The sequence below is a fragment of the Idiotropiscis lumnitzeri genome, chromosome 21, assembly GCF_059441095.1.
Source record: "Idiotropiscis lumnitzeri isolate Australia: NSW breed Sydney's pygmy pipehorse chromosome 21, RoL_Ilum_1.0, whole genome shotgun sequence".
Taxonomy (NCBI): Eukaryota; Metazoa; Chordata; class Actinopteri; order Syngnathiformes; family Syngnathidae; genus Idiotropiscis; species Idiotropiscis lumnitzeri.
Window position 1 is genome coordinate 10797519 of NC_142411.1, and position 17298 is coordinate 10814816.

At 40.7% G+C, this 17298-nt stretch overlaps 3 protein-coding genes and 1 long non-coding RNA gene across 9 annotated transcripts in view; 1 reads left to right on the forward strand and 3 right to left on the reverse strand.

Annotated features, from left to right (window-relative positions):
* Positions 1-8412, reverse strand: part of rev3l (REV3 like, DNA directed polymerase zeta catalytic subunit) — a 37141-nt gene extending 28729 nt beyond the window's left edge. For all 4 annotated transcript variants that reach the window (XM_088285632.1, XM_088285631.1, XM_088285630.1 and 1 more), the window contains exon 1: positions 7816-8412. In XM_088285632.1, the coding sequence (XP_088141758.1) occupies positions 7816-7954 (139 nt within the window). In that variant the 5' untranslated portion in view covers positions 7955-8412. The remainder of the gene's footprint in view (positions 1-7815) is intronic.
* Positions 7578-10337, forward strand: LOC148316952 (uncharacterized). Its single transcript, XR_015840119.1, has 3 exons — positions 7578-8140; positions 8294-8431; positions 9982-10337. It is a non-coding gene; the product is annotated as an uncharacterized LOC148316952 (long non-coding RNA).
* Positions 9750-15554, reverse strand: traf3ip2a (TRAF3 interacting protein 2a). Of its 3 annotated transcripts, XM_088285634.1 has the most exons (11): positions 15466-15554; positions 15326-15358; positions 14834-14883; positions 14333-14743; positions 12567-12645; positions 12319-12497; positions 12156-12244; positions 12011-12079; positions 11842-11946; positions 10300-10374; positions 9750-10124 (listed from the first exon to the last, which is right to left on the reverse strand). In XM_088285634.1, exons 3-11 carry the CDS (start codon positions 14847-14849, stop codon positions 9978-9980), a joined length of 1170 nt encoding a protein of 389 aa, XP_088141760.1. In that variant the 5' UTR covers positions 14850-14883; positions 15326-15358; positions 15466-15554; the 3' UTR covers positions 9750-9977. The 3 variants fall into 3 exon arrangements, with proteins under 3 accessions (XP_088141760.1, XP_088141761.1, XP_088141762.1); XM_088285635.1 differs by having other exon boundaries at positions 15326-15475; XM_088285636.1 differs by lacking the exon at positions 15466-15554 and having other exon boundaries at positions 15282-15437.
* The window catches only part of LOC148316954 (putative G protein-coupled receptor 139), a 3884-nt gene continuing 1899 nt past the window's right edge, over positions 15314-17298 (reverse strand). Inside the window, exons 3-4 of the mRNA XM_088286895.1 lie at positions 16038-17023; positions 15314-15358 (exon numbers count right to left, since the gene is read on the reverse strand). Coding sequence (XP_088143021.1) covers positions 15314-15358; positions 16038-17023 — 1031 coding nt within the window. The remainder of the gene's footprint in view (positions 15359-16037; positions 17024-17298) is intronic.

Sequence of the window (17298 nt, forward strand, 5' to 3'; positions counted from 1 at the left end):
TTTCCTTTTTAAAATAATTCTTCTCCAATTTCCAGAACACTTTACTTTTGCCCCACTCATTTTCCATGCGTTATCCATGGGTGGAAAATTGGTCAATAATTTTCCTGAACACGTCGGATCCCTGTGCCGTCTGTCTATTCACATGAGACAACTGACAATAATCACTTCACGCATGCTCACATCTTAAATATTGCATGCACATATGTCCCCTTAAGACTTTTTGAGAACAGTCTGCTGAACAAAAATGGGCAAATTGCCACCTTCTGACATAGTATCCAAGGTGAAACGCCATCAACCGTGACCAAAGTGTAGGTTGAACACTCGAGACTCAGTGCTTGAGCCCCTTTTTTGTTGAAATTATCATGGTCATGCTGATGTTAAAACCATTAAAGGCCGGACATTTACATTAAAGGTCAAGTGTGCATTTTTAATTGACTATTTCGAGTAAGTGTCAACACTTTGATAATACAAAAAAAACATTTCTGAATTGTACAGCACTGCTGAAGTTGGGAGGATACACCAAGTCCACAAAAGCAAAAACAATAGGACAAAAAAGTATAGGCGGAAAAGTAATGCTCTATCCCTGCAGGGACATCAACCGTACCGGAAATGAGAGACGAGAGCAGAAGAATTTAGCTGGAGGGAGTGGAAACATGAGCAGTCCATTCAGTGAGAGTGAAAATTTTAATGTTTACAGGGGGAAAACTCTGAACTTGGAGCGCATCATTTCCATGTTACCTCAGCTGAACTTCTCAGAGCAGATAAAAAGAAGAAGGGGGGAGGGATGAAAAAAATTTTCTATGACAAGACCACTGTGTATAATGTGAAACATCAAAGTAGGCATATAGGCCAAGCACTGCCCACAGGCACAGCCAGGACATACCAAAGAGCATTTGTGAAGATTAGTTGTGTCATACTTATTTTGATTGTGAACCACATTGTATGTGGAAGGTGGTCCTCAAATTGTTCAGCCCCTGACTACTGAGAAGTTCACTTTAGTGCGCCATAAAAGATATAGATAGGATCTAGATTGCTTTAACCCTTGCTTGATGCTGTGCTGCATTGGTCCCCAACCACCGGGCCGCGGACTAAGCCACACAAATGAGAGAGAAAGAAAAACTTCCAGTGCTTCCAGTTTATTTATTAATCGACGCTTTATTTCCTTTCTTAATTTATTTTTAAGATAATGACATTTCCATCCATTCATACAAATAAAGTTATATTGTATTGTATTTCAATGGGCAAAGATAATTTGAGGTGCAAATGTCTTGACTTACGTGCATGGTCACAGATTGACTTAAAACTTGTATCTCAAAGCACCACTGTACTTGGAACCAATAATACATATCGAAGTAAAGTAGAAGAGCGATTTATACTGTCGGAATTGTCGCAAATGTCCGTAATGCCATTAACTCAGTCTCTGCCATTGACGGATATAGAAGGCAAAAATTACATTCATACCTGGGTTGGCAGTGAATGAGTTTATTTGACAGTTTCAGTTTTGAACAACTGGAGGGAAATTTGCCACCAGTATATACCACCAACACAAATTACTAGCCAATAAAACTTTTGGTCCCGGCTGACTTAATCACATTAGAAGGGACATGATTTAAAACTAAACTATTCTAAGGAATTATGCCATGCAAGCATTCAACTGGAAAGCTTAAAATGAACAAAAGAATTGTCTCCAGTTCACTTGCACCCCCAACAAGATTTGCCCCCACTAATGACGACCCTTCTGAATGTTAAGGCATGCGAATAGGTGGGCTTTAAAAAGCACTTCAAGTTGAGGATTAAAAAGGCCTGTTGAGCTTTGAGTTGAATGCAACAGTGGGAGGGTGCAGAGGAGGATGAGCGGCTAAGGGTAAAGGCCGAACTAGCCCCAGTTGTAAACATGTTGCTTCAAGCCATCGGGATAGGCCAATCGGAGGACACCCAGTGAAAACAAGGGTGAACATCTGTCATGTTTTAAGAATTGACAGAAATGGTAACAGCAAAGTAGAACCTACCCATGTTTGGTACCTGTTGCTTTTGGAAATCAGTTTGATTATTGCATTGATTACTCGAGTAATCTCCACTTGATTAATCCAGTAATTTCCACACATTGCTGGGCAGTGATTGGAAATTTTCACTTAGAAGTAATTCAAGTATAAATATAAAATACCGTGATCCAATCGAACATTTTCAACTGAAAGCACAGTATCTGCTCTTGTTCAATACCGTGGTCCCGCTGCCACTGGCTTGAATATAATCGGCGAATGGGCTAGCGCCACGAGGCTAACCCCGATTCATGTCCCTTTGATTCTTAGGCTCTCAACTTCCCTGAAGCCGTCACATTTTATTATTTTTTTTTTTCCATCATCGCAACATCCTATTTCTGCCAGAATTGTGTCTGTCATCAAAAAACCTTTTTATCCAAAGTGTTTAACTGAATTTTGTCAGCAAAAATAAAGAAATTAATTAGATTACATTTACAAAATTTACTCACACCGTCTTATGTTTTAGGAGCAAAATTGACAATTTACACTGGTAGTCTGGAGCCCTGCAATAACTTTAGCCAATTTAAGTGTTAAGTTTGGGGATGCTACTTAATTGTGCTGCTGCCAACATGACTTTTAATTTAATAATCAATGTCGTTTATTTTTCTAATAAGAAAAGAATAATGGACAGGATAATCAATTCAAAAAAGACAATGTTGAGTCAGTAACAGCCCTAGTTTTCTCTTTCCAAAACGGTTATGAACCTGAGCTACAAATGCATACAAAGTGAACCTCAGATGAAAAGCATCTTCCAAATGGTCGGTGTGGTGCGTGTGTGATGATTCTGGGCAGCCAGGCGGAAGCCATATACACGTTGAGAATATAGTTTATGGATTCATTTAAAATGGTTTACCTTAAGGGGACTTGATTTTCAGTCCACAGCTCTATGTCCCCAAGACGTGATGAATACAAATGCGCATGCATGCGCACAAGCGCAGACCAAGAGAGACAACCTTTGGTGCATTGTTGAGTGGGACTCCTTTCAGCAGTAACCGCGCGTACACATTCAGACAGTCATAAAGACACAGAGGAAGACTCTAAACTGCGGTCGAGTGATTGTGAGTGGTTCTTGACTGCACTCCTCAAGGAACAATAGCTATAGCTTTAATTCTAACAACCAGATTGGGCAAAAACATCCACATCTTCTAAGTGAAAAGTAGGCATGGCTTTTAAAGCAGCAAGTGTATCACGTAGTGGATGCAAAAGCCAATGCACAGAAACATCCAAGAGCTATGCTATTTTTAGTGGCGAGAATCCCCTCCCCTCCTATTTTGTAATAAGCCTGCCCTCATACTGACTGTACGCTGCAATGGAATTAAAAATTGATCAAAACAGACTCTTTGGTCTGCACTGCAGTCTCAGACCAAACGTGGTATGTGGACACCAGTTTGGCTGTGTGGTGTTGTTTGTTTTAAAGGCTAAGCCATGACCATATTTGGAGATAATGGGGATGTGGTGGAGGGTAATTCTATGCTTATAGAAAGAACGCACAAAAATGGGGCTAGTCTATTACTATATATTAAAAAAATTGTTTAAACCAATGCTTTGATAAAAAGTGGTTATTTTGTTAATTCATTGTGGACAGTAATGTGAATATCCAACACAAGTATGCATCCACGGACGCATTATATCTCATCACTATATACAAGCAGTCAGCCTACTCCATCAGTGATCAAGCTTTTCCCAGCCTGCTGGAGTCCTTCATTCGATTATATTCAAAGACTTGATCTGCTTTTAAACACGATGACTGAAATTGTAACGCTAACAAAAGCACCACAGCACTGAGATAACTTCTAAAAACCTTAAAGACATGAGGAATAGCTGACAAATTAATCCTGAACGCTTTACACAACGCTCTTTAGTCAATATGTGCAAACAAGGATTGGAGCGTCTTTGTTGCATGTTACCATCCACTTCCATATCGAAACTGTCCAACAGCACAATGGAATTACAATGTAAAGTTGTTTTGGTGCAGCTAATATGTAGCTGACTTGGTATACGTTTTAGGTAGTTTGCCATTTTTCTACAATTGCGTGATCATGCTTAGGTTTCCATTATTTGTATATGAATGGATGCACTGCATTCTCAAGGGTTTCCCTCTGACATGAAGCCTGGCCTCAAGTCCAGAGACAAAACTGTCACAGGATAGGGATTAGTGTAGAGGAAAAGTTGTTTTGGGGAAACCGCTGCTTGCTACATGGCCTGCCTCTGAATTTCATCTGATCAAACAGATCAGAGTGAAGAAAAGAATCAAAATTTAAAACCATGTGCTATCAACAAGACATTTCATACAAAGATGAGTATTGAGAGAATGTAAATGGACCAGAAAAACAAACAGTTAAGATGGCAATCTCCGTCGTAATGAGTAGGGGAGTCCTTTTGAAAGTTCCTATTATCCCATTACTGGATCCATGAGGAATTCCTTTAGATGGCATTAAAGGTTCCCCTGGGGAGAGCTAAACCTGGGGTGAAAAGGGGCCCACCACTTCATTCCTCTCTCTGCTGGTCATTCACTTCCTCTCCCTCTCTTGTCTCACACGTTTGAGCAACCAAAACAGGGTGCCCTCCTGCTATCAAGAGGTACAAAGCTTGTCTACCAATCTGAACTGAGCAAGACACCAAGAGCTACAAAAAGTCAAAACACATGAACGTGGATACTCCATCACAAACGCTGCGTGTGAGCACAGGCTAATATTTACTATTTCAAATTTGATAGACATTCATATAGAAGTCTGTATGTACACAGCATGTCCAGACTGGCCACACTAGATTCTGCAAAAAAACAGGAAGCAGGCATTGAATTACACAGAGCTGATTGACTGGTGGGAGTGTTCACGACTTAGGTCATGGAAGGACAGGGAGTACGAGGTCTGGGATTGCAGCCAAAGCCATGTGGTGCAGAGCAGATGCACAAGCGAGAGAGCACAGATGACATAAAATTTGACATAAAAGTAAGAGCTTATGTGTGTAAAAGCTTGGCTCCAGGGCCTCTTGAAGAAATACTATAGAGAAACATAAATTAATGCATACTTCAGTTACAGTTACGACAATTTTATTAAAAAAAAAAAAAAAAAAAACTAAACCACTGGGGGGAAAAAAAAAACACTCTGCTCTTATGTTGACATGGGGGAATCACGCAACACACAGACATGTTACTACATTGTAATTGGATAAGTGTGATTCAAAACAGCAAAGCAACTATGAGATGTTTAAACTTGCACAGTTGGATTGTGTGTTTAATCAGTGAAAGCCTTTAATCATCTCATGAGAGACTGGCGCCCATTTTAAATGTGCCACATTGTGGAACGCAAGTCAGGCCAGATCCGAGTGGCACGCAGATGTAGAAATAAACTGAGCCTGAGTTTCTTGACATGATAAATCCAAAATCTACCAGAGGGAAAAAGGTCGATATGTAAACACACACACACAAAAATAAAAAAGCATGCTCTGAACACCAGCGTCACAGAATCATTTGAGTGGCTCCAACTCAGGTTGTTACCATGGTGACAATAAGCCAAAAACATAGCGCCTGCCAGAGGTGTATTTATGTGTGATGAAAAGAAAATGGAAAGAGATTATATGCTTCTTTTGTGCTGTACGCCTGCGGCAATGCTACGATAATGTCCATGCTTTCTATTAACTTTTCTGGGACTGACGCCCCTGCCAACATGGCCGACACGCCAGTATGTCTCTTAGCCTTCTCTGCATTGTAATGTATGTGTGGTTACCATGCAGTGGGAAGTAGTGGAGGTAGTTCTGCCTTACCGTAATTAAGACTACGTAAAACCTCTGAACAAATCCTGACCAACGTTAACAATAGTGACTGCTGCATATCAGAGCTTTTTGAGATTGCTCTTCGTTTCACCGTCTGACGTGACAAGACTTCGGAAAGTAGAAAAACATGCGATAGTATGATGTCGCTTTTTTTTCTGACCCTGTTAAATTAATAGGAAGCGTGATTCTTTCCACCTAGGATGCAATTTGAATTAAATGATTCCATTTTATATTGGGCATGTTCAATAGTCATTTCACTAAAATGTCTAGTCACCATAATGGAGAATCAAATTAAAAATCCTTTCCCCTCTATGTCCTGTTATTTCATCAGTCATTCCATTTCTTATGATGCTAGCCGATATGACTTTCGCGGGGTGTGTTATTTTTCTCTGCAGGTTTTACAAACAGTACACTGCAAAGGTCCATGGTAACAGGTAAAATAAGTTATTTGCCGGAAGTAAAGGACTTTGCACAGATACTACATTTGTTTGATGTTTTGGCTCTCACTAAGTCTTTCTGTTCATGTTTTTTCTTCCCGTGCAAAATAATTCAAGGGTGTTTACAGTAATGTGGGGTGGATTGTCTCATTGTGGGAGTTTTGAGGCTTCATTAACAAGTCGGTCACTGCATATTAGACAAAATGGTCATGACACTTTTTGAATACATCCATTGTGATAACTCCGTAACTGAAGCAATCATTTTTAACAAATTTATTATGTGGGACCGTTCTGCGCACCAGGTGTTAATCCCCTGGAGCCAATCTGTCGGGTAGAGGAAGCGTAGAGGGATTCAGGTTTGTGTTTTGACCAGACAACAACTACAAACAAAATACAGTGTCATCAACTGTTAAATCAAAGAGAGGATGGGGCAGACAGAAAGTGATTTGATCTGGCCTGAAGATGAGCTATTATGCAGGAAAATGGACTTTTGTTTATCAACAAGGGGAGATTGATTTGTTATAATATAAATATAACCTGATCCATCATTTGATAGATATCTATCTATATATAGCGAGATGGAGATAGTTTATTTGCTGGGTATTCGTTCGTAGCACTCCTCAGCCAAAAAATGTGCAGGCAATTTGTCATATTTTCAGAAAGCAAACCTTGCTATTTAATCGAAGTTACATTATCCAGTCATTGTTTTTAGTCATATGCTAAATACTAAAGCTACAGTAAGCAACAATTGACGTCAAGAAAATTTTGTGTCTTTTGAGTACACTATCACTTTACAGTGCTGCAATTGACGTAATAGACTAATATATTAGGGGTTTGTACACCTTTCCAATTAAAGATGGATCAATATGCATTTTTATGCATGGAGTGCAATATGATTCAAGGATGGGTTTATTTTAAAATTGAATGATTCAATTCAGTCTGATTTGATGCATTCACATCTTATAAATGCAAACCAATCATTTTTTTCGTGACACTCCTTTACAAACACATTAATTGTGTGTTTATTAATTTCAAGCTATTTTTCCTCTCTTCTGTTTGAAGCTATGTTTCATAACTCCATTTGAGCAAATAAAATGAAATTATAATCCCAGTAAAAGTGAAAACGGCATGTTAATGCATTTTCAGTAGTCCTAAAAGGACAGAATAACGTCGATCGCTGGGAGCTGAGGTGCTCGCCAACGCCACGCCACGCCACGCCATGATGGGGCTGGGGGCGCCTCCATAAAGCAGTCTGGTCTAAAGGGGGAAGGGAAGGGGATCTCTCCGCTGCAGGCAGGCAGGCAGGCAGCATGCGTGGGTTAGCAACGGTGCTCCACGCTTTGCAACACTAAATAACCACGAACATAAATTATCCTCACTGACATGTCTTTGTGTAATATCGGAATAGTTCCATAGATGACCTTTCGTTTTCTTGTTTGCGGTACCGTGGGGGATCGCGCGTGCAACACGCAACCCTCGCATGATCCGCGTCTCCTGCCGCGTGGTGTAAGGCGAATGCGGTACCGTGGCTTGTTTGAGAAAAGACTGACAATGATTTGACTGACCTGCGGGCGTTGCTCCAAATATCCGCACCACCGGCACCTTCTTCACGTCGCTTTTCCTGAAGTCGGAATAACACACGTCCAGGTCTTTAATGGGACTTGCCAGGTAGTAGTCTGCGGTGACGATGCGCACGGCAAACATGACTGCTTTGGCCGCTCCACAGCAACAAAAAGAGGAAAAACGATTGCTAGGAGTCCATTTGTGAACAAATACTCGGCTGCCAGTTAAAAAGAGCCAACTCGAGTGCTGTCACGTCTGAAAACGACGACGAAGCGCAGGGGAAGCTTGGTTGTCTTCACGAGAAAAGAAAAAAAACACGAACAAAAGGTTCGGCGGCGCAAATGCGTCCTACTAATCCACAATTAAGGTCCAGCTGTGGCAGAGGAGCTACAGCAAACCTGACTCTTTCCGGCTGTCGGCTCCATGTTCCTCGGGGACTGTCCCGTGATATTTAACAGTCCATGGTGTTTTTGTTTTCAGCCAGGAAGACGCACTCCCGGCCTTCCGGTATGCGGCGTCTTTCTCAAATCGCCACTCGGATCGAGCCAAAGCCGACAGCCCCCTCCATTGGCGTTCCCAACAGGCCTACACTTCCTTAAGAGGCGACCAAGACCGACGGTGACTAACAAGTTATATTCTAGTGCAATACAACATCCTGTAGACATTTTCAAAATAAGACATTACATGTGGTATATGTTCCTATAAATAACGAAAACGTAATCCTTTATTTTGAAAGGATGTTGTAATGTTGTCTTTGGCTCGCGAACGTTCGCGCGTTCATTTGCATTTGATGTCCCACTAGTACGTCAAATCGTTCATGACTCTATTAATGTTTTTGTGGTCACCAGTAAGAGAATGCAATTCACTACTAGAAAGACTAGGACGCACTGCAAAGAAGGACCCTTACTACAGACGTTTTTACACACACTGCTGCCCTCTCTGCTGTATTTCTTTTCCACAGTAACATCACGTTACGTCAAAACTGCACTAACAATTGCATGCTACGAGTACTGCAAATTACATTATACATTTTTTAGTACATCGCACTAGTTTGAAGCACATCACTATAGAAGCTGCTAGCCGTTCTAAGTTGTCGCATACAAACAGCCTCTAGTGGTCGCCAGCCAATATATTTAGATATAAATATATTTAAAATTTAGACAATTTCGAAAACCAGTTAAGACTGGGAGTGATCCTACCATCTACAATGGTAACTGTTTAAATTCACAACATCTATTTGATATTAAAACCAACAACTCTCTTGTGTATCAAGTGTCTTTGGCAATAATCATGTCCTCCAAATGACAGAAATATGTTTTATAGCGCATTACGAAAACACATGGTTGAGTGTCTGGCTGTTTTGGACTCAGCAGATAAGGCAGAGACGAGTGGCACGTATTTGTGGAACAACAAAATCTGGATTTATTGGCCTTGGCCGGCCTGGTGTCTGCAGGAAGTGGCTCATGCGCGATCTGATAAAACGCGTGAGACTGAGTACTTAAGTGAACAAACCATTTGAATCAGGTGTCGGAAACAGACTGATGAGGCTGGTCTTCTCTCTGCATGCAAATGTTGAACTTTTAAAGACTGATTTATCGCGATTCTGGTGTACAATTGTTAGGCCTTTTGTATCTATTCGGAAATTCTCATTGTTTTGCTCATGACGCATCTAAATAGCCCTTTTCCACTTGCTGTTATAAATGACTACAGGAAAACCGGTAGTGCAATGCAATAAATAATTGTAAATACAAATAAAATGCAATAAATGCCACCTAATGCCTTACTTTTGTAAAAACTCAAGGTGGGTTTTGATTATTTGAGATGTGCTGCCACCTTCTGGTGAATAAAATTATTTACATCGTGACCCAACGTGCTCTTTGCAGAAAATTGAGTTAGTTTAAAAAACAGCATTGAAATATTCCTGTATCACACTCCATGCTTTATATTGTTCTATTTTATTGCATTTTAATTGGAATAATCTGTTCTCGTTTCATAACTATGCAGAAAGATAGTGCTCAGAATAGATTATGCTGCAAAATTACAGATATAGAACCCGATAGTGAATCAAAAAGACTGGGGTACGTGAAGACAGTCATTGGAAATGCGACGTCGTTTTCTCTTGAAAGCTGTTGGAGTGTCTTCACACAGTTATTTCTCATTTTTTTCAGAGTGGACGAATCGTGAGGGTGAGGGATGCTTCTGGCTGTGGAATGATGTAGCGCTCCTCCCGAAGCAATCGCAACAGCAGGTCTTGCGTGTCTTGGGGCCACCTGTAGATCCTTGTGTTCTGAAGCCATCTAGGGACATGTTTCTGTCCCACAAACATAGCAAGAGGATGAAGAAATCATATTACAATACATTTGTGTGGTTTTTTTTCCAAACATGGAAGCAGCTCAGTGTTGCATGGAGTTCAGCACATCTTCATGACAAGGTTCGTGCTCGAATGGCGTTGGGGCATTTAATTGAAAATGTAATATTTTACTCACCTTAGTGGCATTGCAAAACAACACTGGTATAAGTCTGAAATTCAGGCAGCCTTGTTGGATGAATTCATTCTGGATCTGTACCAATAGCAATAAAACATTGTCATCTTGGAACTAATTCACAGAGCTCATTTTGTTTTGTAACAAATTAAAAGCTTAAATTTTGTTGTATGTAAAAGAGACATACCATATTAATATTTTCCCCCACAATTTATTAATGTTTCCAAATGACCTAAATATGTATCTTTGGCATGTAATCGTGAGCCCTGAAATTCGGGATGGACAACTTAAATGTTGGAGTGGTCCCCAATTTTTCATCAGTGCTACCACATTTCTAACCAGATGTGATGTTTTTAAACAAAATATATCCATATGTGCAAACTACATGTAATTAATATACAATATTTTATTCTTGATAATATCATTTTCAGTGCATGTATGAAATAGCACTACCCTAACCCAACTACAACTACAAAATAACAACACACTGTAATTTGGTTGGATCAGCGCTAGAAGAGTGCAGTTCAATTTGGATTATTTGTAAAGTGGTTATATTTTAAATTTACTTGTTTCGGCGTCACTCATAAGATTACAATGAAAAAAACGATTTGTTCTTGGGCTTCCTGAATAAAAAATAATAGCATGGGTATTGAACTACTGCCTGTATGACACCATCCATGGCCGTTTATGACTGCCAGCCACGGCCCATTAAGAAAACCAGCAGCAAGATCGCATTCCATTCCAAATCTACAGCAGTTTTTGTAAAGAAATTCAGATTATTTAGGTCGTAGGAAATGAAGCGGACACATGATGAGGTGGGTGCACCGTCGCATAGTTTGCATCTCGCATGCTGGGCTGCATGATGGCGCCTGTCGGGAGAGTCGGCCAGACTCTTTTTTATACACGGCTTGGGCGTCACTCAGACATGTCATCCATCTAGTGGTGATTGCTGATATTACAACTTAACGCTCAACCCCTGCATATTCACAATTCTGCACCTGGTGATTCGCATAGTGAAAGATTTTATTCCAATATTTTTTTCATATTTAGGATTTTTACAGTTTTTTTCAGTGATTTTAATTAAATACCCCAGCTTTTTTTTCTTCATGGATAAGGTATATGGAATGTTCACTGGCATTTTTTTAAGAATTTTCAGGGTTGGGTAAAAAAAAAAAAGTTTAAATCTATCTTTTTAATTTATTATTATTATTATTAATCAAGAAGACGTGAGTGTGTGGTCGCGGGCTGCCAATTGGCCATCAATGCCCTAGATAGACAATTTCACATTTGATGGGAGGGCAGGCACTCAGGTGACCCGAATATTGTTGTACACAAAATAAAATATCAGTTTAAAAAAATGAGTCCCTTTTTAGTTATTTTTTTTTTAGTTTTTCTTTTTTTTTTTTTACACTTTTATTTTGAGATGGGATAAAGTCAAACTAAAGAAATAGCTCGTGGAAGAAGTATACTGTGTTTATACACGCATATATGTGCTAACGTATGTGTCCGTGTTGCCTCGGAGACTTCACTTGTGTGAGAGCTCACCTGATTGTGGATGTACTTGGTGTGGAGCCCATGCTCATCAACACCATCCCCCTCTACATCCTCCTTGTACTTGGGACTGATTGCCACAATGATGAGGACGGATTTCTGTAAAGTTTCCATGATCAGATTGTGGTCACTTTTTTTTTAATTGTACAAATCCAGGACTTACATCATTTAAAAATCTATCCATCCATCTGGTGATGCCCATTCGTATGGTGGGATTGTCAAACTTGTCTATCTGGAAATAAGTAGACGATAGCGTTGTGTGAATGGCATTTGGGAACAGACGGTTATGAAGAAATATGAAAGCCTACTGCTGGTTTGAAGCCCTGACTTGTGAGAAATTTGGTGAAGGGAGTCATTTCCTCAGCTGTGTCCACTGAATACGTGATGAAAACATTCCCTACAAATACACGACAATAGCGAACTTCCACACAAGAGAGACAAATTGGACACCAACATTGAAGTGTCACTTACTATATTCATCAGGGAGCGTGACAGTCCTCCTGGTCTCCCTCGTACCTGGTCCCGGATTTGCTTGAAAAGGGTCATCTAAACTGACCTCACACATTACATCCTTCGGCGCCGCCCCAGCTTGTGGTTGAGGGACATTATTGGCTTTTGGGACATATTGCATTTTGTTTCCTGGATGGTTCCTGTAGAAGTAAATAATTCACAAATGAGAGGTGCAGTAAAATATTACAGGAATGAGTGATGCGCAATACCATGGCCGTTCAAAGAGTTGAGCCCTCTGATTTAGACACGCACAGTGTCTAAAACAGTTCTCCTGCTTTGGACTGAGGCCTGCAATGACACAGAATAGGAGACACTGAATCGCTACGAGCCTATGCGTGCACGGATCAAATTAACTTTTACTTTAAGGAGCAATTTTGCTAATCAATGACTTCATTTGAGGAGCAACTTTGAAAGTTTGAGGATCAATAAAAATGTAAGGAAATAAATCCTTTTTTATATAATTAACCATTTTTTTTTTATTTCTAATTTCTATTTTACAGTGGCGCAATTTCAAAGACAAGTTTCCAGTTTAAACTGACGCATTAGTAATGATAAATCGAAAAAAAAAGACAAATAAGTAATACTTTAAGGTAATTTTGAGAATAAGCTCAAAGGTCAAAAAAGGATGCGTGTATGAGGCGGGACAGATGGAAATGGCAGATGTTTATTTAAAGATCATTGTTTGTGTATGAAGAGACGTGAGACAGCAGAGTGTGTTCAACCGTGCCTGTATTTCCTTATTCTGAGAACACAAAACCCATGCCTCCTACGCCTACTTGTGGGGAATAACATAGGGGGGGGGCAACACCAAAATGCCTATAACAATCATTAAGTGGCTAATTTAGTATTAAAATCTGCTTACCTTATTATGGGCTTTTTTACAGTGGCAAGTGTTTCGTCAAACCGAAGTGGGTTAACGTTTTGACTTCCCTCTGTTCTCTCTGTGGTATTGCCCCCACATCTTGCCCCTAGTAGTAGGCGGGAGGAGCGTGTTACGTGATGTCAGAATAAGGAAATACAGGCACGCTTAAACGCACACTGCTGTCTCACGTCTCTTCATACACAAACAGTTGGCAGTGGACGCGTTTGGAGGCAATTTTTGTCATTTCCCCATTTCATGAGTAAGTTTATCACACGCATGAGGGCCGATTCGTGAGCCGGATTAAAATCCACCTCTGGCCATTATTAATCGAACCCTACTTTTAAAATTTGTCACCCATCAACCCAACACCCAAAAATGGGCGTAGAGAGGGACGGAGGGCCGAACCATTCCGCCCCCGGGGCGGACAGTGCAGCTCTGTCAATATGGTTTAGTGATGCACCAAGTGAGAATTCTGACTCGCAAACTGCGATGCAAAACCGCTTAATTTGGGCCTTGGTGCATCTGGATGAATTTATGATGATGAAACAGATCTGAAATCCTTTATAAAATCAGAAAGATTAAGTGGGCCATACAGAATTACCGTATTCTTCGGACTATAATGCGCACCTGTATACAAGCCGGGAAAAAACAAACAAGAAAAAAAAAAGATTTCCAAGTCGCACCAGTATATAAGCAGCAGTTTTCTGTGTATAAAAAAAAATGTTGTTTACTGCATGTACAGAACGATTTTGTACTGTGAATGCACATAAAGGTACATAAACAGATTGTTAAAACGGTACCTTTTAACATGGCAACAACTTTGCTAATTAAAACAGAACAGACCCAAGAAAAAAAAAAAAGAGATTTATTTAGCGTATTCTCTGAACTATTGAGTGCCCCTACCGGTGAAAAAAAAATCCACAAGCCACACCTCTGTATTAGCCGCATGTTTCAAAATCTAGGAAAAAGGTAGCGGCTTAAAGTCCGGAAAATACAGTAACCATGTGATAAATTAATATCAAAAACACAAACCAATACTCAAAATCAAAGTGAACTTCTCAAACAAAAAACATCCACGCAGAATAATACCCTTTCTGTCTTCCAAGCACTTACACTGGCCATGAATATGTGCTGCTGGGTAGCGTGATGAGATGTAGTGGCTGGCGTTCACATCAGACATGAGTGGAAGAGGTTGCTCCAAGCCATCGACGTCACCCAACGAACCCTGAAGCCCGTTTTGAGGTTCGATAAAACTACAAGGGGGATTCTCCCCTCGTCTTGGAAGCCAAACGCCGGCGCCCTGGTCAGAGGTTGGAGGACTTGTTGCTTTGAGTTTACTCTGGAAATAACCCTGAAGAAGTCTTTCCCGGTTGATATGGTTGTTCACTTCCCCAGTTTGCTCCCAGCTTCTACTGTTCACTGGCCCACTACACTGCTGGCAATTAAGGGGCCATTCAAAGTCAAGACTGGAGATTGGCATGCTCTCATCCACCTCGATAGGAACGCTCTGATGAGAGCAAAGGCCTAAAGAAGCATCAGTAAAACAAAAAGTCAAATAAACCACATACACTGCGTTATTCGTGCTGAATGTTTGGTAAAATACCCGTTTCTTACTTTTGGATGTGTTCATGTGGCTGCTGCTTGTCGTAAAGCAACTGTAGACTCTGCACAATTAGTTAAAACAAACAAAACATATTAATAGAAATAAAAATTGATTGACCTGAGAGACAGTATGAAAGTTGTGAAAGTGAAAAATGTTTATTCATGCTATCGCTGTTTCCAATTATTGGTTTACTTTTTTTGTAGCTACGCGACAGGACAAATGATTAGCAACTGTGTGCGCTATGCCATTGCAAACTACATACCAGACAAAAAAACCCCACTTAAAATCCATTCCTTTCTGACGTCAATCAAAAGTGAAGTGAGATTTTCGCTGCAACCTGAATATTTGTTTTATTGTGCAAGTAGTCACAATGTTGAATTCAAAATGTAATTAAATAGAAAATAAATGTCAATTCCACAAGTATTCAAAGCAGTTTTAAGTCTACAACATTTTACGTGCCTTGAGTCTTGGCTGAGTGAAGCGTAACAACATTATGTGCTCACCAGTACAAAGGTCAAAACCAGGGCTCGGAACACCTGAAAGGAATAAAAAAGCCAAGAAGAAATATCAAAATGAAACATGAAGTTTAATGAAGTTTGATGAAGCCCACAGATTTGAATATGAAGAACAAGAAAGATCACACCTTTCTGTCGAAGTGCTTCGCCCTTTGCTGCAGGACAAACCTGTTCTAACACGAACAGGAAATGTTCCTACTGCCTGCCTTTCACCTTCAACGACCAATCAGAACGAGGCTATGGCTGTGACTGTACATGTAGTCCTTTTTCTTTTGTCAGCCTTCAAATCTAAAAAAACGTAATATGTGATTCTAAAAGCAACATGCACTTAGAATTGAAGCCAGTGCAGTGTTACATTAATCATGCACGCTTTATTTAACATGACATGAGCAAAACGATAAATAGATCTGCCTTCATGCTTGTTGGCGCTGACATCACTGCTATTTTTTTTTTGGTACACTTCTTTTGCATAGTGAGAAGATTTTGCGTAACATGTGGAATCATGTCAATTTAATAAAAGATAAAACATATATTATATGCTTTTAAAAATTGATATCACACTCACACTTGTGAAAAGGATAATCGATTAAAATTGATATATCATCAATTGATTAACCCAGCCCTACTAAGGACCCCTTTTTGAAGGGCAGAAAGGCAATTTGAGTAGTAAAAAATTTCTTGTTTCCTTGAATTGACTGGCCTGAGACGGGGAAACATCACGGTTCAGAGATGACGAGGCCTTATGCTCTGACACCGAAAACACTTTCATAGCGTGTGTGAGGAAGGAGGAAGCTTCTCTAGTCACGGCTTTGCAAGTCACCACCCGGAGAAACTCCTGTCGGAAGCGGCCGCTGACCATGCAGTAGAGCAAGAAGTTAGTGGTGGAGTTCAGATTCTGGAGCATGTTAGCTAGGTCACCGGCGACATTGATTGGGATCCTGTAGTCATTTCTGTTAAAGTTCACCGTGTTGTACTTGGTCCTCAGGATGCAGTAAGTGACAAAACGAGGCAGGCTGAGCACCACAAAGGCCGCCGAGACTGTCCCAAGCAGGAGGAGGGTCCTTCTTAATATGCCCCTTGTGCTGCGTCCATGCATGACGCGACGCTCTTCCTTTGTGAATAGATTACTGGCACGGCACAGATGATGCCCGATGAGGTAATTAAAGATAATAACCAGCACTATGGGGATACCTCCAGAAAGAAAGGTAGTTATCCATACAATGATAGTGGAGTAGAACTCATCCCGGTATTGACATCGAGGCAGAGTCACGTTTTCTCCATCCACCGTAATATTAGTGGACACGACCACGTTGATCCAGCCGAGTGGCACCGAAACCAAGTGAGACGCCACGACAATGGCCACGCAGGTCAGCCTAGTGACCCTCGTCTGAGAGAAATTCTGCTTGGCAGCCGTGCTGCGAAGTACCATGTAGCGCTCGATGGTGAATACCACCACGATCCACGACGAACTGTAAAGGGAGCCGTACTGCAGGAAGCCCAGGATGCCGCACCACGGGTGGGAGTGCCAGAAGGGTTGCAGCAGCCAGAAGGTTAGTGTCAGGTCGATGAGGATCACCCACACCAGGTAGAAGGTGTCCACAATGGCTAGGCAGCTGAGATACACCACGGCTGTGTCAGACATTCCACATTTACGGAAGCAGATCATGTAGAAGGTGAAGAGGTTTGCTGGGAAACATGACAAACAAATAAATACAGGGGAACCTTCACTTGCGAGTAATCGTTGGAGCCAGAGATTTTTCGGTGAGATGCCACGCAAGTCTATAACATACATTGCTGATAATTGACAATGATCATTGTATATCATAGCATCCACAGTCACAGTTTCATGAAATAAAATGCACCCATATACCAAATTTGTATATATATATTTTTTTTTTCACCGCAGGGGGGCAGTAAAGGACTGTCAATATCGTGAGACCCCCAGTTACTGCATATATATA

Excerpts from the sequence above, each read along its gene's own strand:
- traf3ip2a (XM_088285634.1), bottom strand. Across the intron at positions 12,245-12,318 it reads CACGCTCCCTGATGAATATA|GGAATGTTTTCATCACGTAT; the intron begins GTAAGTGACACT and ends GTGTATTTGTAG. Across the intron at positions 11,947-12,010 it reads TGGATAGATTTTTAAATGAT|AAATCCGTCCTCATCATTGT; the intron begins GTAAGTCCTGGA and ends GAAACTTTACAG.